The 26070-nt window shown below is 42.4% G+C and overlaps 2 protein-coding genes across 8 annotated transcripts; one reads left to right on the top strand and one right to left on the bottom strand.

Moving 5' to 3' along the window:
• Positions 1 to 411: 411 nt before the first annotated feature.
• Positions 412 to 4818, top strand: prph2la (peripherin 2-like a). Of its 7 annotated transcripts, none has more exons than XM_028972548.1 (5): positions 414 to 616; positions 1099 to 1126; positions 1287 to 1940; positions 2919 to 3165; positions 3813 to 4818. In XM_028972548.1, exons 3-5 carry the CDS (start codon positions 1360 to 1362, stop codon positions 4080 to 4082), a joined length of 1098 nt encoding a protein of 365 aa, XP_028828381.1. In that variant the 5' UTR covers positions 414 to 616; positions 1099 to 1126; positions 1287 to 1359; the 3' UTR covers positions 4083 to 4818. The 7 variants fall into 7 exon arrangements, with proteins under 7 accessions (XP_028828396.1, XP_028828381.1, XP_028828390.1 ...); XM_028972557.1 differs by having other exon boundaries at positions 1252 to 1940; XM_028972527.1 differs by having other exon boundaries at positions 795 to 1126.
• Positions 4819 to 5190: 372 nt separating this feature from the next.
• ubr1 (ubiquitin protein ligase E3 component n-recognin 1) lies at positions 5191 to 25195 on the bottom strand. Its single transcript, XM_028972510.1, has 47 exons — positions 25126 to 25195; positions 23769 to 24034; positions 23320 to 23398; positions 21886 to 21996; positions 20141 to 20268; positions 19837 to 19975; positions 19679 to 19741; positions 19445 to 19568; positions 19106 to 19213; positions 18432 to 18520; positions 18027 to 18125; positions 17753 to 17910; positions 17553 to 17652; positions 17341 to 17469; positions 16243 to 16423; positions 16110 to 16171; positions 15913 to 16023; positions 15743 to 15808; positions 15558 to 15659; positions 14940 to 15003; positions 14742 to 14866; positions 14578 to 14630; positions 14382 to 14484; positions 14210 to 14258; positions 13639 to 13793; positions 12751 to 12850; positions 12560 to 12663; positions 12403 to 12483; positions 11945 to 12135; positions 11520 to 11719; positions 11284 to 11377; positions 11044 to 11196; positions 10835 to 10935; positions 10636 to 10741; positions 10008 to 10156; positions 9847 to 9902; positions 9498 to 9594; positions 9053 to 9120; positions 8827 to 8974; positions 7885 to 7978; positions 7364 to 7500; positions 7169 to 7277; positions 6999 to 7055; positions 6813 to 6890; positions 6515 to 6685; positions 6228 to 6329; positions 5191 to 5950 (listed from the first exon to the last, which is right to left on the bottom strand). Exons 1-47 carry the CDS (start codon positions 25180 to 25182, stop codon positions 5809 to 5811), a joined length of 5259 nt encoding a protein of 1752 aa, XP_028828343.1. The 5' UTR covers positions 25183 to 25195; the 3' UTR covers positions 5191 to 5808.
• Between the last annotated feature and the right edge of the window lie 875 nt (positions 25196 to 26070).

Raw genomic sequence — 26070 nt, 5'->3', positions numbered from 1 at the left:
CTTTAGCCCAAGATAATCCAGTAATCTTAGATGTGTGTGAATATGTTTTCATGCGAATTTAAGTGAAGCATTTTCCCATTCAGCCAGGAGATTTTTTTCAAACATAATTATAATAATCAGTAGTATTGGTTCTAACATTAATGAACAGATGATCAATGGTTTATTTGTGACTATACGCACAGGAGAAGTTCGCACAGCACTTCAGAACCCAAGATGAACTGTTAAAAAAATTCTAATAATTTGTCTTGAAAATGCCAAGAGAATCAGTCACTTTTAAACATGACCTCGTGAACAAGTACACACATGCGCACAAATGCAGAGACACAAGAGCCCCATTGAGTAGATGGGCTGAGGGCTGAGGTCAGGGAGATTTGTGCCGATGGCAGAAGGTACACCTCTCAAATCCAACAGGGCTGATTAATGAGTAGAGAGGATTAGAGGAAGGCCAGTGGGAGTATCACTGATGCAGAGGCGGGCGGGATCGTTTTGGGCACCGCACCCCGGCTCTGACTCGTACCAGAGGGTGCCAGAGAGTTAAACATCAGGCAGACAAAGGGGGGAAGAAAAGGAGGAACGGTGACGTAGGCGACCCGGCCAAATTGGAATCGCAGCAAAGGTGAGTGCTGCTCTCATTATTCATATTGTCGGGTCTTACGGGGAGATAATCTTCTCTCATTGTGTGCACAAGGTTGAGCCTCTTGCTGTTTCTGTGAAAGGTTTTATTTATTGTGCATGGAGTATGTGTGGAGGTGTGCGTGTATAATTCTCCCATTTCATCTATTTGTTCCGTGTAGTTTCAGCATTAGTGACATGCAGTTGCTCAATAAAAGCGATCCGCGCCGATGATCCCTGAAGTGTGGAGGTGTTGATCATGAACTGCATTATGAAATCATATGCAATTGATCTTCTGTCAAGTTTCAGTAAGATGAATTGCACACCACAATTTGGTTTATTAAATCAATCTTCTGAAACAGGTGATTTAAAAATATATATATATATATATATTTTATGAAGGTTGGTGATTCCAAAGTACACAGTGATCCTTATGCATAAAGCGTACTTGACACTTTGCTGTTTTGTATTTTTCATTTTTCACAGACGGAATGAATGGATGTCAGCCGTGCATGTGAGTGTCTAAAAATAACCCAAGAGCTGCTTAGGAAGGGGTCTACAGCAATAGACCTCCTCGTCCCCATCAGAGCAGAGCATGTCCCTAATGTCAAAATTGTGTTCTTCTTTTTTGAATCAAAGCCTATTTTGACGCCTCCTCTTCTCCCCTCCTTCAGAGGGCCTGAATAGTTCATGGATTTCAAAAAGAGTCCTTTGAACCTGTAGCGGCGCAGGTCTGAACATCTCAGGATGGCTGTCCTCAAGGTGAAGTTCACCAAAACCAAGAGGGACAAGCTGGCCCAGGTGCTATGGGTCCTGAACTGGATATCGGTGGTGACGGGGCTCATCCTCTTCAGCCTGGGGCTCTTCCTGAAGGTGGAGCTTGAGAAGCGGCGAGAGCTGATGGCGGAGCGTGAGCTCCACTCCGTCCCCAACATGCTCATCACCGTGGGGCTCATCGCATGCGCCATCAATTTCCTGGGCGGCAAGATCTGCTACGATTGTGTCGACACCAACAAGTTCCTGCGCTGGAAGCTGGTGATGCTGCCCTACATCATCCTCACCTTCTTCTTCACGCTTTGCATCCTGGTAGGGGCGTTAATGTGCTACAGCATGAGGGGGGAGTTGGAGGAGGCCCTGGTGGTGGGACTCCAAGATGCCATGCGCTTCTACAAGGACACGGACACACCGGGACGGTGCTTCCTCAAGCGCACCGTGGACCTGCTGCAGATCCAGTTCCAGTGTTGCGGCAACACAGGCCACAGGGACTGGTTCCAGATCCAGTGGGTCAGCAATCGCTATCTGGACATGTCCTGCAAGGAGGTTGTGGAGTGAGTATGTCGGGCATTGATCCTATTCGCTCAGTGACAGGGATCCTCTGATGTTACAGTCAGAGGGGGAAGCCTTCCTAATTTTATGTACATGTTCGATATGAATGAAATGAAGGAACTGCGTCGAATTGATTAACGTGAAGCGATTAGCAACACAGTCTCACGCCTCCAAGGCTGTGACCACGAAACCGGACTCCAGCTTTCCGTGTGAGTTTGCTTGCTCTCAGTGTGTTGGCATGTGTTTCCTCACGCTGTCCAAAAGCATGCATGAACTTTATTGGTAGATTAATAAATAAAACAGTTCCATTAAACACTGCTGCAGATCGTCCTAGACAATGTCTTTCAGACAGCCACGTGCTGTGTGACAATTTAAAACGATTGATGATTTTTCAAGTCTAAAATCACCCCCCTGAAGCAATACAGTTCGAATCTAAACTGAAGCTGAAATGAGTTCTAGTTGATACTGAACCTGGCTGCTAGTTAAGTGACCTCACGCCTGCAAGGTTGTGAGTAGCAACCGCGGCTTGGAGCTTGTGTGGGCGGAGTTCGCTTGTTTTTGCCCTCCGGGTATTCAGTTTTTTTTTGGCAGGAAAAGGCATGCACACTAGGTGAATTGGTGACTTTGAAGAGTGAATGGGTGGTAGTAGCCTAGTGGGTAACACGCTTGCCTATGAACCAGAAGACCCAGGTTCAAATCCCACTTACTACCATCGTGTCCCTGAGCAAGACACTTAACCCTAAATTGCTCCAGGGGGGGACTGTCCCTGTAACTACTGATTGTAAGTCTGCCAGGATGAATGTCCCTAGGATGGGTTCCAGCAGCCGTGACCGTGAGTAACAGAACTAAGCGGTTAAGGATAGTGAGTGAGTGTTTTTGAACCAGGTACTCTGAAAAGCATCTTTCTCAAAAATCTACATTTAAACATAAACACGTCCAGTTTCATCATATGTCTATTTGCATGTATTTTACCACTTCAGCCGAATTCGTAGTAACGTTGAGGGGAAGTACCTGATGGATGGGGTCCCGTTCAGCTGCTGCAACGTGAACTCTCCCCGACCCTGCATCCAGTACCAGATCACCAACAACTCCGCCCACTACAACTATGACTACCAGAGTGAGGAGCTGAACCTGTGGAAGAGGGGCTGCCGACAGGCACTGCTGGAATACTACACCAGCATCATGCACTCCATCGGCTTCATCGTCCTCATCATCTGGCTCTTTGAGGTGGGCAGTTTGTTCACCTCCGGACGGGTGTACATTTGCATCAACCATCAATATCCATAAATAGATGTAATAAAATCCATCGTGTTTCTGAATATGTTATTGTTTTCTAAACAAGTGTGAGTTTCTGTGTTAATATGGTTATAGTTATAATGATTTCATTGCAAAAACACTCTTGGATAGCTACATGGAAACTTTAACAGAATTGGCACTATTATTTAAGTGACACTAAGTGTAGGGCTTGTTCAATAATACATCAAAAAAAAATTATAGAAAAAAAACAATCTGTGTTGACAGATTTAAATAAACCAGAAACAGGAAGTAGCTTGCGTGACAGCTGTCAGTCATTGGGCACTTTTTGAAGCGGTTTAAAGTCTCATTAAAGATCATTCTTTGAGTACCAGAAATAACAACACACCAAGCGAAAGGGTCACTTAGTTCCTCCTCTTCTAGGTACAGATAACTACAAAGTGGTTCTTTCTGCTTTTATCTATTTGTTTGTGGCAAATCCTGATTCAGGATTCACCGTTGGACCCCACAGTAGCAAACAAGGCCCAGGCTTTGCGCATGGCCCTGCGCTAAGCATCAGTTTGAAAATAGTGCCCAATGAACCTCGTCTCAGTCTTTATCCTCTGCCTCTGCTTCTCCAGCTCTCAGTGCTAACTGGTGTGCGCTACCTGCAGACGGCTTTGGAGAACGTGCTGAGGCAGGGAGACCCCGAGTGCGAGTCGGATGGCTATCTGCTGGAGACTAGCTTGGCGGAGACCGCCCGCTCCAACTTCAACATCATCAAGAGTCTGGGAAAGTTAAACCAAATCAACACCACCGACTCGGACCGAGACCCCAACATCAACCGGCCTTCCACCGCTCACTACGGCCCAGACAACGTGCCGCCCAAACAGATCCCTTTGGCTAGTTGAGCTGGAGACTACACAAGACAAAGAAAGACATCTGCATGTAACACACAGATTTTGAGAAACTATCATTGCCGCATTGTGAACAACTTGTGTACTGCCTTGTATTTCCCCGCTGGAAAGAGCAGGGGAGCGTTGTGCAAGAAAAACCTCTAACACACTGTATGGAAGGCCATCGGTTGCTGCAGAGTACTGGTAAGACTGGAGTGTCACACCGTATAGCTGCCTGTTGCGCTGCTCGAGTCCTGTACTGTACATCTTGTATTTGGAAAAACTAGTCCAAATGTTTGCAATAATTAAAATGTGGAGCGCAGACCTTAAATGACATGCCTCAACCCAGCATGGGGCCTTGGTGAACACATTGATTTTTTCACTCACTTAATAACACCACTGTATATATTTCAAATGGAAAATGCATTTTTTTAGTAGTCGTGGCAAAAATGCTGTAAGCTTTTCTGGCCCATGCTTGACTCGCTGCAGTCACGGTAGATGCTGTGACAGCATGGCCTTTCATGTTTTCACAGGCTTTTAATTTATACTTTAGTTTCGCCCAATGCCTCCTTGAATCGAAGCTTGTGACTGAAGTACAAGTGTCTTTACTACAGTGTTCAAAGCCATTGTATTACAAACTATTGTCCTCAAATGAGGGTGCAACCTCCACTTAAACTGGCTTTTCTGGGTGGAGTTTCTGCTTTTATTATCTTCTTTATTTATTGAATATTAAATAAGATATAACGTCGTAGTTCTTTTATTAATGCCTGTGTGCTAGTGTTCACACACCTGTCGATTCCATTCTTAGGGATGAGGTGTTAAGCAGTATTTAAATCATCATTTTAAAATCATCTAGACCTTGTACAAATAACACATTATTAAATCTGATTTAGTAAAGGTATTTTAACCAAAGAGAATCTAATACAAAGTGAATAACTGATTTCATACCTCAAAGGTTTAAGTACAATTTCCTTAATAATATTCTAAATGTTTCTCAAACTCACCAAAGCAGGAGCTCTTAATTAAAGATATAATTCATTTCAGTACATCATACCTTGCTTTGCATTAATGATATGATCCCTTTTCTCCTTGTAATAGTAAAATAAGCTTAGACAAATTTTCCTTGAATATATATTTATACATGTGACATAAGAAGCAAAAGCACATACAGTAGTGGAACAGTGAGCTTTTGTAAGACTCAGCTGGTGATTGCAAATCTCCTGTTTTTTGTGTGTAACAGCAGCAGCATGTAAACCAAAAAAAAAAAAAAAAAAGAGCGAGATCTTGGTGTAATATATATTATATATTGGTACAATCTATATTCACACACCCTTGGAGCTGATTCCAAAAAAAAAACAAAAAAAAATGGCAATAGGGACAAAAATATTTACTGGTAACATCAATTGCTCATCCAATCCCATTTACAGTCCTGCTTCTCCTTTTAATAATGCAGAAAGTATTGCCAATACAGAATTAGTAGAAATGAACTGGGATGAAACAGATTTTTATTCATATATTGATGCAACGGAGTTTATGGCAAACGCCCTGGACTTAAAAACTTCACTCCAGTCATCTTTCTTCAGGGCTTCTTTCCTGAACGATCCGATGCAGAACATGCTGGAGACTAAACACTGAAAACAACAGGAACACTGAGCCCCTTTCTCCCCTGGCAGTGGCTTTCACACTCTCCACTCACTGACCATCTTTCACTGTCTTCATCCATCCTCTGTTTGGTCGACGGTCAGAGCATCTGCCAATCGAAAGCAAACATGACGTTGAGCACCTCCAGGCTGCGTGCGATCTCTTCCAAAACGCAGTGCTGCTGCCAGAGCTGGTGGAGCTTGCGGTAGCGTTCAGGACAGAGGTGTAGAGGGTTCCCCCGACTAAACACAAAAAAAAAAAAGAAAGAAAAAAATATTTTAATATTTTATTTTATTTAATATCAAACATTTTAAACTGATCAAACAGCTGATCAGATCTGTTGCTCTTGCATTTATTTTAAGCATTTGCTGAGATCTATTTTAGCAATGTCTTGTCTGTTTTTTAGCTGGCTAATTAATCTTGTTGCTTTACTGAACTGTCCTAGCCAACAGGTCACTGCAGATCTGTCCTGAAAAAGCCAGCTTTAGTCAATTTAATCCAAGGTGAACTTTGACTTACCCAAGCTGGGGGTCTGTTTCTCCGTAATCATCGAGGTACGGTGCTGGATATGTGCTTCCCCGCGTTTTACTGGCCATCAGAACAATCTCACACTCCCTTACCCTGCCCAAGAGAAAAAGCAAAGATTCTAGAACAGGGTACAATGTGTCACTGAGTCAATAAATTCAATAACCTGAGGACCTATGAACTGATGATCATATTGATAAAACTCTGCCACTGAATAAGAACTGTAGCCAAATTAACATATTTATTAATATATGAATCAGTAGGTGCGGGTGTGGCCTTACCTGAGGAACACTCCCACCCCAGCCCCGCATGTGGCAGCATGGGCAGTGCAGGCCCCGACTTCCTGTCCTTCCAGCTTCTTCTGGCAGCAGGTACTCTGGGAGCAGAGCATTGTTCCACAGACCAGACACAGCGTGGGGTGCTTCCTCTCTTCATCAGAAGACTTGGGGCACCTGTAGGACACTCGACATGGTCACAACAGGTCCATGATCACGATTCATGGCGCTCTGAGTGAAAGGTTGAGGATGTTACCACAGCCAACATATCCCTTTTAGGCATATACTTAATGTTGTCACTTACTTAAAGTGACTGGCCTGGTTCAGCAGCACGCTGTAATCCTCTGGAAGATCGATTAGCCGATTGCGTTTCCGTGGATACCTAAGCACAGTGATGTAGTCTATTTATTTATTTATTTATTTACTTGTAAGAACAGATTCCATGGAAAAGTCCATAGAATCCTAGAAAGAGGTCCTATGATGAGCTCACCTGGTCATGTGAAGATCACCTTTCAGTGCTTTGGTAACTGCTGGATTCCCACACCACCTAAAGTGAGAGATAAACACTTCACCATCACACCATGGGCTATAGTCCCTAACCCTACACATACAAGGTAGGTGCTATAGTAGCAGCAAATATGTTTGTAAAGTTCTTTATACCTTTGTAATAAGGGTGCAAATGTATCTTGATGGTCTTGGAACAACTGGAAGATGTTAGAGGGCAGGGCAAGGTACGAACACAGCGCCTCCATATGGCCTATTGAGGTAACTGCAGCATGAGGAGTTGAGTTGAGTTTAGTTTCAGTTTGCAACACATGCCACTACGGTTGTACTGTACATGATTGGCACAGCTACCTGCAGTGCTTGAAAGCTCCTCCGGAGGGGCCACTGCAGTAAGGCAATTGAAGAACAGTGCCGCACATCGCAGGAAAGGGAGCATCCCTCTCCTCACAGATTCAGCAAGGGTCGAGCCTGAAATAGCGGTCCTCAAACTGATATATGACACAAGAGAGTTCTGATCAACAGCACTGACAAATTCAAACACATCGAACATCTGCATGTACACGTAAGAATCTGTATGTACAAAAAAAAAGTATTGGGCAGCCACCGATTGTGCAAGTTGTCTCACTTAAAAAGGTGCGGGAGATCTCACAGTTGAGGTGTAATCTTTTTAAGTGGGACAACTTGCACAATCGGTGGCTGCCAAATACTTTTTTGACCCACTGTATTTATAAATGAATATTTATTTATTTATACATATTTATATATGTGTTTTCTATAATTAGTGGACTTCTGTAATCGCTGAGATAGACACAACACACCCCATATGTTGCCTGCCTGGGGCTGAATTATCTCATAAACCATCAGAAACTCACCCATTGGTGCTCTGCATGACAGCAGAATAGACAGCAGCGGCAGACCGGGCTTCATCTCCCTGTTCACTTTCCCTACTTTCACCACCACCATCATCTGAATTGGGAAATGTTTATAATTTAGTTAACAAGAATAAAACTAGACTGACAGAGGATTAAGCAGTAACTATGGTTTATGAGTAAGTTACATTTACAGCATTTATCAGACGCCCTTATCCAGAGCGACTTACAGTCAGTAGTTACAGGGACAGTCCCCCTGGAGCAACTTAAGGTTAAGTGTCTTGCTCAGGGACACAATGGTAGTAAGTGGGATTTGAACCTGGGTCTTCTGGTTCACAGGCGAGTGTCTTACCCACTAGGCTACTACCACCCAAGTTGCATATGGAATGAGTTTTTGTGAAAGAAAAATCATATATGTATCTGTGTGTGTGTGCAATTACGATCTGGAATAATAGCTGGCAACAATTTGGCAACAGACAGCAGAATCTACTGGTGTTTGTTAATAAGACACTGAGTACCCATAACTCTTTGCCACTGTAATACATTGCAATTCTATGGATCTTGCCAGTTATTCAGTTGAACGTGCCTGACACACAATGTGTGTGATGCATGAGTATAATGCATATACATATATTGTATAAAGAGGACCATCTACATCACATCGTCATTTTAAGATCATAAAGGTAATTAAAATGGGTTTAAACTCAGTCAAACAAAAATTTGAAATTTCTTTTGCTAAACTGCAATATTTTGGAAAACAAAGCTCCAGAGTTTAAAAGTCTGCTGCTCAGCACACATATTCATCAGAGTGACAGGTCATTAAGGCATTAGAGTCATTAGAGCAAATCTGGTGATAGTGTTCATTGAAGGTCACAATGACACTGGGCGTTTCAGACAGTTCATGTATGGTAGCGTGATAAGACTGTGTATGCGTGTGTGCGTGACCTTGTAAGGACAGCAGAATCTGCACCATGTGGCCCACTGTGACCAGGTGTAGCAGGTGCAGGTGGTTGTAGGCCGTGCTGATGGCTGAGGGCTGAAGATCCACAGCTTTCTCCTGATAGAGGGCAGGGATCGACAGAACTAATCCAACCTGAAAGAAATTGAAAAGGTTCAGACAACAACCCCAACAAAATAATAATGCATTCATGTTCTCAAAAACAGCACTTACAAGTAAGTGAAAGAAATCAATTTCCAGGATGGAGGGTGTATCTTCTACAGTGGGAACAGGGAGTAGAACTGCAGGGAATACACACACACAGTTATATACTTCTTCAATATGATGAAGAATGAGCAAATATCATTCAGATATTTATCTCCCACTCATTTCTAAATCTGCATGAAAATGTACTACACATATCAATATGTCCATCATAGGCTGGCACACTGTTTTAAGGACATTGATTAAACTTAGGAAACATTTGAATAAGACACCTCAAATGTGTTACTTATAGCTTTATCATAACAAGGCACGATCAAATGATCACATATTTACATTATGTGGTCCTCAATAAAACAAAAAGTATAAAAACATGCGCGCGCACACACACACACACACACACACACACACACACACACACACACACACTTAAGCACTCTCTGACACACATTCTCACCTGCCAGCATGCCAGCAAAATGTTTCTGGACCACCGCCTGGGAGCTCCTGTGCCTCTGAGCGGCAGAGAACTGAACTACAGCCTTTAGTCCTGCCAACTGCAGAACAACACACACACACACAGGCTTAGATACCCTCTCATACATGCTCACTTATCCATGTAAATAACAGTTAAACCTCATGTACCACCATGCTCATTCAAACATTATAATTACTGCTGTGTGGTTCTAATAACATTATTATGATAATAATGCTTTTTTCTTCTTCACCCAAACAAATGCACTCATCCATTCAAGTTTCTTTCATACACTCCAAATACTAGACAGTTCATAGGATGGACAGACAGGTACCTGTCTGTTCTGCAGGGATCCAAAGAGAGGTTTCTGCTCTTCTTCCAACATGTTCTCTACAAGAAAAGAAATGGACAAAGTTATAGGAACCCCACTCAGGCAAAGACTGAAGGTGAAATGTACACAAAGAACAAAATGGAACACAACCAACAGGCCCTTACCAGTTGCCTGAATGGTGTAGGCACACGTGTTCCAGGCCATAACTGGTACTTGTGGGCACTGCTCATTGGGTGCCACCTGCAGACCGACTCTGTGAACCGTAGTGGCACACACCACTAACATCTCTGCTATGCTGCTTGAGTACTTTGGCCTAAGTGGGGAAAAAGAGATAACACACAAGGCTTTTAAATAACATAATAATACCAAGCTTAGCCAGTTTAAAAAAAAAAAAAAAAAGTAAACTTTGTCATCTTATACAGTCCAGTATAGAGAAAGACAAGACGGCGAGGCCATAAAAAGCCCTAGATGACCTACCACCTACAACCTTTACTAAATTTAAAATTCTCGCTGCTGTACAGAAGATGTAGAGCGGGAATGCAGGTGTATATCTATATTCAAAGTATATTCCAATTTCCTCATGTTAGCATCCTGAAATGCTGACATCCTTGAACACTGTGGACATTTTGAAATATTACATACACTGACCTCTGATTGACCAAAACCATGTTGCCAAATTGGTCACTTGTACAAATGTACCATAGAAAGAGCAACTTTATGAGGTTTGGTTTGTGATGTTAACAGCATGTTGATAAAGTATACAAATAAATTATGATCAATTTAAGGACTCACGGTTCCTGTACACCAAAGCTGAGGATGGAGCGAAAATCGGCCTGAGCATCTCCAAAAGGCTCCAGCTCTCCCTCACTGCTGTTTTCACTGATGTCCTCAGTCCCACCTACACCACAATGCATCACACAAAAAAAATGCCAATATTCACACAAACTGAAACAGCTGGAGACCAGGAGGAAGAGAAAGCAGTTTTATTTACCGTCCACGTCTGCCTTGGACCTGAGGCCTTTAACACGTGCAAGGATGATCTGGATCCAGCGAGGAAGGGTGAGGAGCTCACCCACCAATTCTGCACTCTCACTGTGAGACAGAGCGATTCTCAATGTGGATTCACTGGAATCCACTCAATGTGGATTCCAGTGTTAGAACTGGATTTTTTAAACTGATTCAGGCAAGAGAAATACACACTAGTTGATTGCAGCAGGCTCCAGGGGTATCAGCGGCACCACAGTGTTGCACAGTGACTTGCATAGCGGGCACATGTACTCTCCGTTCTCCAGATCTATGATCAGCTCCGTGTGGAGCCGGTTCCGAGTCGTGTTCTGAACCGCTTCGAAGTACCTGGAGGAAATGTGAAAATCCAAGCATTGTTAAGCAAAGATGCCAACAGAATTGCATTACTCAAAATGAACGCTGGAAGAGACTCACTTTTGCCAACAGGGTGCATGCATGACGTGTCCACAGCTGCCGGTGTGGGTTCCTACTGCCAGATCGGGTGGCATGAAGAGTGGATCTGAGCCATCTGTCATAGAGCCAAAAACACACACAGTTGAACCATTTACACATTGCCAAAAAAAAAAAGTTTACATAGTTCTCACAGGAGCTCCATACTGTTTGTTCTGAATCGATTCTTTTTTTTTTTTTTTTTTGTGATTCACACGGACCTTCCGTGGACAAGGTCTTGCCCCTGCTCTGAGTCAGCACAGTGGACCGCTGGACGCAGGCGGTCAGTACCATGGCCAGGCCACGCGTCTGCACCTCCTGCTCCTCCTGGCACAGGATACAGGTGAGCACCTCTCTCTCCAGCACCCCCGCGCCCTGCTGTGGTCCCACGGCCACACGAGACTCCCCCAGCATCATCAGACTGGTACAGGTAGAGAAAGGTTCATAACATGACTCAGTTAGAAATAAACACTCACATGCAGCAGATGTTGCACACCACGATATTTTACTGGGAAGTATAATCAACGGAGGGGTGTCCTTTTTAATTCAGTTTATGCGAGAGATATGACAACAGACAACTTTCACCCCTTTAGGAAGACAGAGCTATTATGAAACCAGTCAGCATTCTAACTAGATGAACTCTCACCTGTCAGCAACAGTGATGTCAGAGGCAGGACTACTCAGAGCTGCACTCTCAGGCACGTTCTCATAGAGCATCTTATGAGTCTTTATGAAGTTCTTCTGCATGGCCGACATCTGGGCCATGATCTTCTGACGGTGGAGCTTGGCCGCTTCTGCCTTCCTCTTCCTCTCAGCCTTCTCCTTGTCCTGGACACTCTTAAGCGGAAAGATAAAATACTATATGCTGCTCAAAACAAAGTAATGATTAAACAAAAAAATATATATATATATTTTGCTCACACAAAACTGAGATGACTTCTCAAACAGGACCAGAAATGGCAATGTTTACTCTGCACAGTGAGTTTAATCTAATATAATCATACATAATGTCATATAAATCACTAAAATCTAAACACATTAATCTCATCTGAGCTTTATGACCTGGCCTAACCAGGCTGTTCTCATTTTTTTTCCACTGCATACCTCTTCTGGCTTTGTCTGTTCATCACTCATAGAAGCTGTAGGGCTGGAGTCCTCCCGAAGGCACTTTACTGTGTCAAACATCTTAATACAGGAACAAGGAAGTTATCAGTCATTGGCAGAGCAACTACAAAATATGCAGCAGTTGGACAAGATCTACCTGTAGAGTCCACAAGATCATGTCCTTTTGAGCTTCTAAGGAATCAAGTGATTTCATTTTGGACAGGAGGTGGAACAAGGTCTTGCCGTATTCTGAGCCCGTCTCTGGAACAAAGATGTCGAAAGTTTTCCATATTAAAAAAATATCAGGGAGTGTCTGGAAACTTGGACCCCAGCAGTGTGAGCACTCACTTCGAGCTTTAAGGCTGAAGTTGAAGGTCACCTCCTCTACACTAGCAGCTTCCAACTGAGTTTTCTCCTCTAAAAGAGCCTGTCCCGTTAGGTGAAGGGCCTGAAATGGGCAAGAGACGATAAGATGGATAATTAATATTTCAGTTCTAAACAGTTTCTGAATGTGTTTTTGTTATTGATTATTTACCTGAGATAATATTTATCCTGATTTAACCTTTAATTGGTTATTTGCAGCAGTAATTGGCAAACTTTTTCTTTACAAAGTGGTTATAACTAAATGTGTTAACCACTTTTTTTATAAGAATCAAAAATTTCTTTTTTAATCAAGTTGGAAACAGACTGGCAGCATTCTCCACCCTGAAAAGGGTGTCCTTTTATTTTTATAAAAGAATTCTCTAAAATTAGTGTGCAAATGTGGGAAAGGGGGGGAAAGAAAAAAACAACCATGAACACCTTAACTTAAAATGGGTTTAATGTAGCTTTACGTAGAAAATGGGACTCCATCATGCTGCAGAGGTGCTTGAATATGGAAGCTACGCACGCAGCACCATGTGACATCGTTCACTACGTAACGCCGGCAAAGATACTATAGACTGCTCTAGTTTTGTTGTAGTCGTAGAAATGTTAAATGTTGTAGCAAAAAAAATTATTGTGTAGTCTCACAAGAACTATTTACTGCATGTTATACATTCCAGTGTCAATCTGATTTCAAATGTCTTTATATGTTTATTTCCTCTTTCAAAACTATTCCTAGTCCAGGTTTTTATGACAGTGGGAACCATTGCCACACCCCTAACATTCAGTACATCAGCCAGGATTTGCCCAAAACAATTTTGTACACATCAGCATTAGTGTGTCACTAACATAGACATCCTGCCAAATGCCTACCCTTTGTATCATGGCCTCGGTCCAAAGTCCATTTCGGTCCTCCACCGCCCTCTGGAGAACCCGCCTGAGAATGTGGATGAAAACGTCGCAGCTGAGCAGGTGCACAATGCTGGAGAAGAGCGGGCAGAATGGAGGAGGCACTGGAGGCTTGAGAGCTGAACAGCAGGAAAAAGTGTGATGACACAAGGCTTAATATGCTTAATAATGGCTTCATAGCTCAGTAGCAAGAGCACTGGTCTCTTAAACCAGGGGTTGCAAGTTTGAACCTCGCCAAAGCCTTCAGATTGTGCAGTCGTGGCCTAGCGGGTATGGAAGTGAACCCGTAATCAAAAGGTTGCGGGTTCAAATCAGGGGATGGGTTTAAAAGCAGAGACTGCGTGCACTGGGTGCGGTGTGCCGTGTAACAATTAATCACTTTCACACTTAATTTCATAATTACGGTCTTCATGTACTATGTCAATGTCAACGGGAGCTCAGTTTCCAGCATTGTGGTGGATGTCAATGTCTGGCAAATGTTTCTCAAACACTCATCCATCCATGTATCATTGCAGAAATGGGTGGCATTCCTTACCTTTTTCACTGCCTTCATGACTCCTCCTTTTCTTTTCCGCCTCTTCAGCCTTACACAAGGAAGTGAAGTAATGTTACTACCATCTGTGTGTGTGTGTGTGTGTGTGTGAGCATATGTGTGTGTGCATGCGTGCATGTGCGGGTGTGTAGAATGTGAATGTGTGGTTAAATACCTTGCTGTGCTGGGATTTAGAATAATGGTAGAAGAAGGGATTGAACTCTTGCAGACACTCTTTTTTGACCTCATACATCCCGTGTCCAGACACTCCAGGTTTTCTGGAGGGTGGACACACACGGTTCCAGAAGCAGTCAGCAACAACGCAGCAGGAAAACAGGAACTCGTTCAGTCAGATCTCAGCAGCCACTTACCTGAAAGTGGCAACTTTGGGGATGACAGTTTCCAGACCAGTTTCATGACTTTCCTGGGGTAGCAATATAAAAAAAAAACATCAGATATGATTTAGAAGTGGTTTAAAAGTGGACAAAATTAGCAAACTCCATGGTCAAATCATGTAATTAGTCTGCCATCTCACATTCTCAGGGAGGCCTTTGACAAGGCTGCTGTGGGCCATGGGTTCAATACAAAGCAGGTGGATGACCTCCCGCATGGTCACATCTTCCCTGGTCACATCACTGATGCCTGGGACGTACCTCTCTCCTGCATCACAAAAGGAGTCACCCGAAATTCACAAATTATACAATAGCAACACAACCGAACGGCCACGACTCACCTGTGATTACGATGAGCAGAAATAGCATCTCTTCAGTAACCCTGTTCCACTGTTTCAGCACTTCCTGTCAAACAGGAAGTTACTTATTTATGCCATACACATAGTCAGTACAGTATTCACAGAAATTCACAAGAATGAAATATGACTAATCATGAGTCAAGTTTCACAAGCATCAACATTAAAACAAGGAAGTGAGGTGGAGGCAGGCAGCCAGCTACATGTACATTTTTCACACTTTGTTTTCCTTTATCCATGTTGGATAATTAAGTTCTACTTGAAATGAAACCAAAGTGACTATTCTTAACAAAATAATATAAAAAAGATTCGACCAAATTCACTGTGTTTCCACCCCAAATCTCATAACGCACTGACCCTAGCAGCCTCCTGCCACTAGTGGTCACCACTCTCCTACATGGACACTAGTTTTTAGGTTGGGTGTTTATATTCTTGTTTTTGGTTATTTGGCCAGTGTCGTTCCTGACTTTGTGGTTTTTCTCATTATGCTGTACATGACTTAAGTCCTACTAATTATTTAATTTGCTTAGACCAGTGCCAATAAACATGATAATACCTGACAAAGCATTGACAGATCATCCAAGATCAGCATTAGACACTTACTTTATCCTTGCTTGAGCAGCTACCATTAAAAATCTCAAAGAGCTCAAAACGCAGCAAAATCAGGATGAGGAAAAGGTCCGGGTCCATTTTGGAAGCAGCAATCTAAATGACAAGCTCATGCTTAAATTCAAATATCTGATCATTTTTATTTCCATTCTTTGCTTAGATCATGAGCAGTATAATACCTGCAGCATCATGACGTCTTTATCATACATTTCATCTCTGCACTTCACATCTTGATAGTAATACACCTGAAAGAAAAATGAAAGGGGAAAAAAAAAAAAAAACAAATGCACTCACGCGCTTGAAGTACATTCAAGACATACTTTTAAAGTAACAAATACATTATTTTTACCTGGCTGACGAGTGAGAGGCCGTTCCTGCGCCACATCTCCGCAGACACCTGAGCAGCCAGCACCACACAACGCAGCGGATGCTCCACCAGATAGGTGAAGTCCAAACTCACCTGAAACGTTGATGAGCCAATCACGTTTCAGATTCACCCTTAAGACTGTGGTCACTAGCATTCATTGAGTGACACGTGCAACTTACGGGGTCCACATACTCATGAAGGTGTTTAATGGAACCGGTCCTGCACAAGTGTACATACAGACCTGAAGAAAAATTATTCATAAGGGGCAGAAAACAGGGAGGCAGTTGTATCAGTTGAGGGAAGGCTTCTCACCAGCAAGCAGCCTGGAGATGGGCACGTGGATGCTGACAGGCTCCTGGGACACTTTGTAGGGACGTGTGTGCAGAATGTGTTTGCACATGTAGAAGTCGTTGGCCTCACCACGGAAGGGCTGGTTGGTGCAGCGCATCAGGGCCCTGTGACATTCCTTGAAGGCCTGGAGCAGCACCTTATCCTGAGGGCAAACAGAGGACAGGTTTCTTGTACAAATATTGGTGGCATCTCTGCAAAAAGATACTCTGATTTAACAGTCCAATAACACATCTGGTGTCCAAATAGTCTTCTTTATGATGTTCACTAGAACATCATTCATTGATTCTGGGTAGTGCTATTGTCAACTGGGGATTAAAAATAAGAAAATTAAATGGGATCACAGTACATTTTGACAATCACACAAAAGAGTCATCTGTTTTTTAAAGTGTGATATTCAGCACCACAGACAGCACCTAAGCAACATTTCATAGACAAATACAGATCAGTCCTTCACTAGGTACCTGGTAGCTCCAGAACCAGATTTTAAGCTCCTTTAACAATTTTTTAAGGATCTCTGGTTCCTGCCTTTGGAAAAGCCTACCTATACACACAAATCTATACACACCTTTACTGCATTGTTAAGCCTGTTACAAGCATAAGCAATACATAAAACAACTATTGTATGTGTGTTATTGTCAAGTGGGGATTAAAAACAAGAAAATGAAATTGAATGTTCAAACCTAGCTAAACTTGAGAATTCGTTCACAAATTTCAAACCATTTGCATTTAAAATATTACTGATTATTTAAAAAAAAACGTATGTGATTCACTAGTCCATGCATCACACAATCATAACACCTTGTCTCACCTGCATGCATGACTCACTATGACCAGCAGTCCTTTATGTACCTATATTATATGAATTACTGAAATGTTCCCCCATTTACAAGCAAAAATGTATGTAGGTAAGGATCTCAGGTTACATGTTCAAGGTATTCTTTATTTTATTCACCAGTACTATCAATAAGAAAAACTGAATGCCCCACATTTGATTGTTCACTGCTTGTGCCTCTACACATTCCACAGCACTGCAGTCCACAATTAGCATGAGACCCTCACATCAGAGGAGCACCAGTCCTGGAACATGGCAAGGATGTGGCGCAGCTGCATCTGAATGGAGAATCCCGCCTCCCACTCAGGCTCCACCTCGACGTGCTGCCCGAACTGCCTCTTAACCTCCTCCATTCCCTATAAGAGAGAGAGCGTGCTGTAAGCGGAATGCTTCATATGACAGTGCGGGTATCTTACAACTAGCTGCATGATAGAAATACCTGCATGCAATTAAGCAGGCCTAAAAATGCACTGAAGCCTTCTAGGAACTGGGTCCTCAACTCTTCTGTCCAGGTGGTGGGCTTACTTATTAAAATGTACCTGAGTGGGAATCTATGCATTAGCTTTGGACAAACAATCGAAGCAGAAAAACTCGAAAAAAGCATCATTAGTGATAATCTAAGAGGGTTTTTTAAGATACCTGAGGTCATGGAAGATGACCTGGACTCTGAAGAACTTGTCCGAGTTGTACCCCTGGAAGTGAAAGCGGTGGTTTGCATCCAGGTGCTCCCACAGCATCTCCATCACAGTATCAGTGATGACCTTTATGACGTTGACTTCCTCAATCAGTTGCCTGGCCTGCGTATATCAGTTTTGAGAAAATGTAAATGTAAATGAGAAACGTATAATAAAATCTGTTCAAAAGAAAGAAAAAAAAAAAAAAACACACAGAAGCAGTTAGTGTATGTTCTCACCAGCGTGGGCACAGTAAAGATCTGGACTGATATGGCTGTGATTGAAATGTTCCGCTCATGGTCATCACTGATGAAGTCCTTCTGAAGCTGCTTGTAGTGCTGTGAAATGCATTATCGCGATGACGGACAATTTCACAATGATTTTCAAGAGTGAGGTTCAGCACCACAGACAGCACCTCAGCAAATGTTAATAGACTAGTCCTTCATTGGGTACCTGATAGCTTTTAAGCTGCTTTAAAAATTGTGTTTATTTTTATTTTTTTAATAAGAATTACATAAACATCTATTGACTTCATAAAGTATAAGTAAGATATGGGAAAATAAGTGTAATTATCCCGAAAATGCTGAATAATTATTACTTGTGTATGTAAACATTTGTACTCATTGTGTATGTAAACATTGTACCTTGGTAAATTCGATGGCAAATTGCCGCTTGTATTCCGTTTCCATCAGGAGACTACAGAAGATCAGCTCGTGAACGACCTTACGTGCTCCTGAAGGGCAAGAAAACGAAGTCAAACAAGCAGCAGCATGGATTAAAGGGGGGAAAAGAGGAAACTAGTCGCCACTAATGAGCACCACCCTCATGTTCCCAACACATAATGTGTTTTATAACTATACCTCATTATTTCAGTTAACAAACTGAAAAGTAGGTCTATTGGGATCACATGCTATTTCTACACTACCAACGACCTTTTTTTTTTTTTGTGAACGTAGCTAGTTGTTGGCAGTGTAGAAATAGCACGTGACTGATATTTTCCTCCTCCCTGATTTAAATTGCTATAATCAACCTCTGCTTTGATTATCTGCTTTGATCCCTTGTTTGTATTGGTTGTGCATTAATGCATCATTACCAACGCACATTGGTAAAAGTTCAACTACAATCAACTTTGACCACAGAATCTTAGAGAGGGTCGCTTTGCGCTCCGCTGGAGGCGCTTCAGACGTACGTCCCATAGGAAATAAAGGGATTCAGAGTGCAGACCTGGTCAGTGAGTAAATCAGTTCATCTGGGTGGACTTCTTAATGATCTACGGGGCTCTGAAGTGTGATGCACAGTATAGGGCAGGGAGGCTGACCTTTGTAGAGCCGAGCATCGTGCAACATGAGTCGGCTGATAAGGCTGGTTTGGTTCGGATCTGGGCTTGGCTCCAAAGCGACCTGACAGAAGATCTGCCTGAGGCCAACTGAGGATCATACACACATCGAAATGTTAGGGTAGTTGGTAATGCTATAGGTAGTTGCTGATTTTCAATCAATTTAATAATGAAATAAGCTACGTAAATCATTTCAATATGCACTTTCACCAATTAGATATTATTAACTTAATTAATATTGAATAAGATAATTTCAATATAATTGATGTCAGGGAGGCTCAGTGAATGCTGAGACATGCTACAGGAGTGGGCTGCACTTACCAGAGTATCCAATGATCTGCTGAAACCAGGGCCCCAGCCGCTGGGCGAAGCTCTGATGGGCCATCACCACAGAGTGCAGGATCTCCACTCGAAGAGGCTGCAGGGAGATGTGCTCCGAGGTGGTCTGAGAGGTAAGAATGAAATCGAAGATTGCATCTAATTTCGTTTCTAGCCCATCTATCCCTTTGACAGTGTGCCCAGTAGAGCTCTACCTAGTCAAGATACACCACTCACCTTAATGAGCTCCTTAGTTTGCTGACAGGACCTCAGGGTGCCTCTTTTCACTGCTCTGCGGCCCTACAGTGCCAAGGGAAGGAAAGGCACAGAAAAATATTTGGATATGGATGTGCACTGGTGTGTGTGTCTGTGTGTGGCTGGGTATGGCACCATACCTCCCTGTCAATGAGAGCTGTGTGTGCCTGAGCCTCAGTTTGCGTGCAGTTGATGGAGCGGCAGAGGGTGTGTATGACCTGCTCATAGGAGTGGTGTTCATCATTGTACAACACACAGTAATAGGTGTTGTCCTTAACCCTGGAAATCAGCATAAGGTAACCACAGTGCTTAATTAAATTCATTATTCGGTATATTAATTCAACATATAAAGAATGCAGAGAATAAGGTGAACTTGTTTTAAATGTTTAAGGCAGCAGGTATAACAGATTCTGGAAGAACGTGTCTATGAACAAAGTGTCATACCGAGGTTGGAGCTCAGCCGGCAACTCAGAGTCCTCCTCCCACACCAACAGGTTGGAGGCGTAGCGCAGCAGCACCTGGCAGAGTAGCTTTACTCTCTGTTGCAGACCAACCTCCAACACACACTCGTCCTGCACAGGAGAGAGGAAACACAGATATAAATTACAAATATGTTTTATATATTTATATATACTGGTGGTCAAAATCTCTATAAAATCACAGATGTTGATAATCACAAGGTGATAATAGATTAATAATGTGGACAAACTACATATTCATAAGGTCTGGTGGTTATTTGTGTATTAACAATAAATTAACATTGTAAGTCGCTCTATATAAGGGCGTCTGTCAAATGCCATAAATGTAAATGACTTATGTTAGAAGATTACTGAGTCTAACATTAAAATTCACTAGAATCTGAATCTGAAACCATAGTGATTTGGAAACCTTATTCAGTGTGTCCATGGACATCTAAAAAAGCTGAGTGTAAATAAGAGGGACTTGCACAACTTGCTCCAGTTCATGGCTGCGTACCGCTCTTACGCCAGACGGGTCAAATGCAGAGGTCACATTTTATTGTGACAAATAATCACTTTTTTTTTTTTTTTTTTTTTATAAAAACACAACATCCTGTAGCTATAATTAGCAAATCCATCTGCTTTGGCACTGACAGGCTTGTATTATTTTTTTTTTTTAAATAGCCACTGGTGTGGTTATAAAAGTAAAGAGGAACCCAGTGCTACTAATGTCATACAGAAACAGAAAGCAGGGCATCTTTAATCAGATCAGGCCTGCAGATCACACCTCCAGGTCAAAAGACTGGGATCTTAGCCATGACAGATTGTGTGTGTGTGTGTGTGTGTGTGTGTGTGTGTGTGTGTCGCATCAAGTCTGTCACAGTTCATTATAGACTGTACAAAGCAGGCAGGCCAACAAAAGCCACACCTGTTTACAGAAAGTGTGTGACTGTGTGTGTGTTCTATAATTCAAATTCAAAGCCTGTTCCCAGTCTGGCATAAAGGAGGACAACAACAATCAGCATGTAAACATATCTGCATTTCAGGAGTGTGTGCTTTGATTCAGTGACTCAAGAACAACTCGTCTAAATTTACACTGGCATAGTACCATTAAAGCAAACATTGTCACCAACCAAACTCCACCAGCTGATCAGCTCATGATGATGACGAACGACCAAAGGGCTAGAAAGAACAAGTCACCAGTTGCTCTGGGTTTTCCAACATCTACTACAAAATGTAAAAAAAAAAAGCTCTTGGGACGGCAGGGAAAAACACGTCTCTTGCTGTCTGTAACTGATTAAACTGTGACAAAGATGACTATTTTATTTTTGTCTCTCTCTTTCTCTTTTGCATGAATGGCTATTGGGTAATGTCACCAATAAAACTTACTCTATAATAACTGTCATGATTTCTAAAAGTTAATATAATTGGTTGCGTTGCATATATTAAACAGTATAACACACAAATTCCACCAAGGACAACCGCCCCTTTTCACTTTTGATGACAGTCAGTTTCCTGTGTGTCACTTTCCCAGGCGCTTCTTAGGGAACAGGCCTGAGAACAGGCCGCTAATTGGGGCAGGAGAAGGAAGAAATTCTGGCCACCCTGCGACTCCAGAACAGGAACTGCAGGATATCTGGGGTCGGCTCATTTACACAAACATACATTCCACGTGGAAAACTCCACATGAAAACTCCAACAAAAACCATTAGAGACAGCACTGGGACGCACCGTTTCCATGGCGACAGAGGCCCCGGGGTCATGTTGGGAGCAGCAGGGGCCGGTCTTCCACGCCTCCACATCCCCGCAGTCACAGAAGCCCCCTCCCGAAGAGGCATGCATCTGTGGTTTACACAGTTCTGACATTCAGTGAATGGACTATGTGTTCAACCTGGGTTAAACAATTATGCCTGTAGGCTGATCATATTAAAGACATTTAAGATTAAGATGACTGAAATTATCAAAGTAATGTAAAGAAATAACAGTTCCAGGATATCTACATTGTGTTGTGTGATTATTTGGACAGCTAGCAGGCCTTACTAAGAGGTGAAGTAGGATGAAGTGCAGTCACCCCGACTTCTGGTTAGTCATGTTAAAGGTTAATAGAACAGTAAACACTGCCAGAACATGATCTGTGCCTAATGTAGTCAAAAAAAATGGACTCTCAGGTATTAATTTAAAAAAATCTATCAATTACCATATCAATTAGCACATATCTTGTATTTATTTATTAATTTCTTCATGTAATTTGTCTGTATTAGTGGTGCAACTGAGCACTGTTGATACGTGATCCGAACGATAGTTATGGGTGCATTTGTGGTTGGATACACGTGTGTGTGTGTGTGTGTGTGTGTGTGTGTGTGTGTGTGTGTGTGTGTGTGTGTGTGTGTGTGTGTGTGTGTGTGTGAGACATTGTAGCACTTGTCGTGCTGTACTACTGGATAGTACATTCAGTATAAAGTTATCACAAAAGCAATATAAGCAGTTTGAAAACTTGCCATGTGATGCACGGAACTCACTTGTCCACAATATAGTTGTTTTTAAATTGTGTCCACATTAACGAACATAATTATCATGCACTATATTGTACCTTAATTTGATTTTATATAATTACATAGAACGAGTCCTGAGTTGAATGTTTTTTAATGTGCAAAAATACTTAAATAAATAAGTGGACTTAAATTTGTCTTGTTTTGCTGTGACTTAAAACAGTGATCCGATCCAAATCCGATCCGTTGCACGTGCATGTGTATGGTGTTCTGTCTTAATTAAAAATATTCTTTTAATATTTAAACAAATCTAAAAGGTATTGTTTGTATGTTTTTTTCTCTCCTTGTAGTATCGGAAATAGTATAGAGTACCATCCTTAGTATCAGTATTGAGTTTGACATTTCAGAATCGTGACAAGCTTAGTTCCAGCTGATCAAGCTGTTCTGTACATACAAAAAAAAAAAAAACTTTCCTTCTCCTTCAAGCTCAGCTTCTCACTACTCATCCTGTACTCTTGTCACCACTTCCTTAAACATATAAGTGATAAGATGACCACAGCTTTCTGGAGAAACACTACTCCCTTTTTGGCAGGCGGCAAAATCTTACGTACTGCAAGTGCAAATTAGTTTTACAAATTTGCCCAACCGCAGCGTGTTAAGTGCAAGCGTCGCACACCTTGTATCGATGGCCTTTGTGTACGCTGCTCTGGAAACAGTCCATGCAGAGCACACAGGTGGGATCAATGGCACAGTCCCTGGAATAATAAAAAAAAAAAGAGCCTTTAATGTCAATTCAGAAAACAAAAACATCCAAGAATAGTGGACATAAAATGACTGCATAAACGTAGATATCACATCTTATCTTTATCACCGTGATATAAGTTATTTCGAATAATCTGCAGTAACACAATTTAAGGAAAATGTTTCTAACATCATCAGAGACATAACATGTTTTATGTCTGCCACAAACAACAGATCTACTGTAATAATGTGGAGAATACAAGGTGTAAGTGGAATGCCAAAAAGAAAATATGCAACATTAAAAAAGCACCTTGATTTTTGCTTTTTTTTGTGTGTACGACTGAACCAGTTTTGAAAGGTACAGGTGGTCCCGTGGTCTCTAACCTGCAGGAGTAGACCGTCTCTCCCTCCTTGAACACACGGCCACACAGCTGGGAGCCAGAGCCCCCACTTCCCTGCTGCAGTTTCCCCAGTCCGGCCTCAGGCTCTTCCCCAAAGAGGAACCACTCCAGCGGATGCAGGATTCGCTGCTGGACCTCCTGCTCCTCCTCCTGAGTCTTGGGCTCTGCCGCCAAGCAGTAGATCTGAGGTCCCTGCTCCACGACATGGCGCAGGATGGCTGCAGCACAGTCTGGCGCCTGCCGCCATCTCTGATCAAGCACGACAAAAACAACGAGAATTCAGTGCTCTACTTTAGTTGACAAGTGGTCTTAACTACATTCTGAAGGTATCAAAACCAGAACACATATAAGCAACATTAAAACAATTATAGACTCTACATTTATTATATACAGAAAATCCTAAGATTATAGAAACACTATACAAAAGTGTACTAAAAGCTATAATTCAAATAAGTACACACCTCTGTTACACCCCAATAAATTATTTCTATATTCCACAACAACAAAAATCTGTTGGGTGAAAAATAAAATAAATAAAACTTCCATCTAACTGGTTGCATAACTGTGCAAACCATTAAATTGTTCATTTGATTCAGTGACAGCATTCAGCCTTGCTGGATACCCTTCACAGAACCACGGGCACCACCAAAGCCAGACATTTAGGTATATTATTGCCACTTTAAGTTATCTAGTTGACAATCTAGTGCAATTTCCCACTTGTGGGACTAATAAAGGTTTATCTTATCTTAGTTCATTTCAGCGCAGAGAACCATACCTCACCAAAGAAAATAATCATTCTTTCATTATAAAGATTTTAAAATCGGTTCTATGTAAAGATGATCTTTACGTTATTAGTTTTTTACAGTACCCAGTCTGAGCATGCAGGATGCTCAGCATGCCGGGACAGATCTGGATGCTCCGTACGGACGCTGTTGGATCGCTGCCCCGTGTGCCCCGTGTAATTCAGCTCCGAATTAAAAAAAAATAAAATAATCCTGGAAACAGGAGAGGTGGGTGGAAAGCGGGACGTTTGACCGAACGCGTTCGAGCGTCAGGCTGCCGTGTGCGGCTGTCACCCTCAGGCTCACATCACCTGCTACACATCACCGAGCTACGCGGGTCCCCGAGTTTCGTCCGTTCCACGCCACGACGCACCCACTCGCGGGATTGAAAAGAGAAGGAGGAAGATGGGAAAAACATGGGGACTTTCTGTTCGGCCCATCGTGTTAAGGCTGCACCAGTCTGGCGAGAACTCGTACAAGCCGTCCCACGGTCGCCGAAACGCGCGAAGACGACTTCAACGGGCCGGGTCGCGAACGCAAGAAAAATAAAACCATTACCGTGCTCAGCTCCTGTGCGTACAATGTTTTTTCGCCTTCCGCCATGTTCCAATCCATATGCCGTACACTGTTGCCGGGGCAACGGGGTGACGTTAACGGGCGGGTTTTTACGACAGCCAAGTGCGCCCAACTCGCTTGACAACGCGCAGAAATCACCGTCAAGGATCAGTCACGTTGATCTTATAACGTGTAGAATAGGGTTTTGTGAACGAAAACGGTATCTGGTTCATCGATGAATGTCAATCAGTATAACATATAATACATTATTATAATTAGATATACAGTACAGGCCAACAGTTTGGACACACCTTCTCATTCAATGTGTTTTGTTTATTTTCATTTCCATTTACATTGGTAAATTCTCACCGAAGGCATCAAAACTATGAATGAGTTGAAACTATGAATGTGGAGTTATGTACTTAAGAAAAAGTGGAGACCTGGCCTCCACAGTCACCGTACCTGAACCCAATCGAGATGGTTTGTGGTGAGCTGGACCGCAGAGTGAAGGCAAAGGGGCCAACAAGTGCTAAACACCTCTGGGAACTCCTTCAAGACTGTTGGAAAACCATTTCAGGTGACAACATCTTGAAGCTCATCGAGAGAATGCCAAGATTGTGCAAGATTGTGCAAAGCAGGTATCAGAGCAAATGGTGGCTATTTTGAAGAAACTAGAATATAAAACATGTTTTCAGTTAATTCACCTTTTTTGTGTTCATTCATAGTTTTGATGCCTTCAGTGAGAATCTACCAATGTAGGTCGTGAAAATAAAGAAAACACATTGAATGAGATGGTGTGTCCAAACTTTTGTCTGTATTGTGTGTGTGTGTGTGTGTATATATATGCGCTTAAATGTCATAATTAAAACTGAGCCTAAATGCGTCCAACTATCTCTTTTAAGGCGACAATCCGACCCTCCGCCGTTGAATTCTGTTTCCAGTCGAGTC

Source organism: Denticeps clupeoides, chromosome 1, assembly GCF_900700375.1.
Source record: "Denticeps clupeoides chromosome 1, fDenClu1.1, whole genome shotgun sequence".
NCBI lineage: Eukaryota > Metazoa > Chordata > Actinopteri > Clupeiformes > Denticipitidae > Denticeps > Denticeps clupeoides.
This window is presented reverse-complemented; position numbering and strand designations above follow the sequence as displayed.

Coding starts and splice junctions, on each gene's coding strand:
- ubr1 (XM_028972510.1), bottom strand. CDS start 25,182: ATGGATTGGAACATGGCGGAAGGCGAAAAAACATTGTACGCACAGGAG. Junction 19,214..19,444: donor GCAGATCATTGGATACTCTG/GTAAGTGCAGCC, acceptor TATGATCCTCAG/TTGGCCTCAGGCAGATCTTC. Junction 9,121..9,497: donor TTTTGCTGGCATGCTGGCAG/GTGAGAATGTGT, acceptor TATTCCCTGCAG/TTCTACTCCCTGTTCCCACT.
- prph2la (XM_028972548.1), top strand. CDS start 1,360: ATGGCTGTCCTCAAGGTGAAGTTCACCAAAACCAAGAGGGACAAGCTG. Junction 1,941..2,918: donor TCCTGCAAGGAGGTTGTGGA/GTGAGTATGTCG, acceptor TTACCACTTCAG/CCGAATTCGTAGTAACGTTG. Junction 3,166..3,812: donor TCATCATCTGGCTCTTTGAG/GTGGGCAGTTTG, acceptor CTGCTTCTCCAG/CTCTCAGTGCTAACTGGTGT.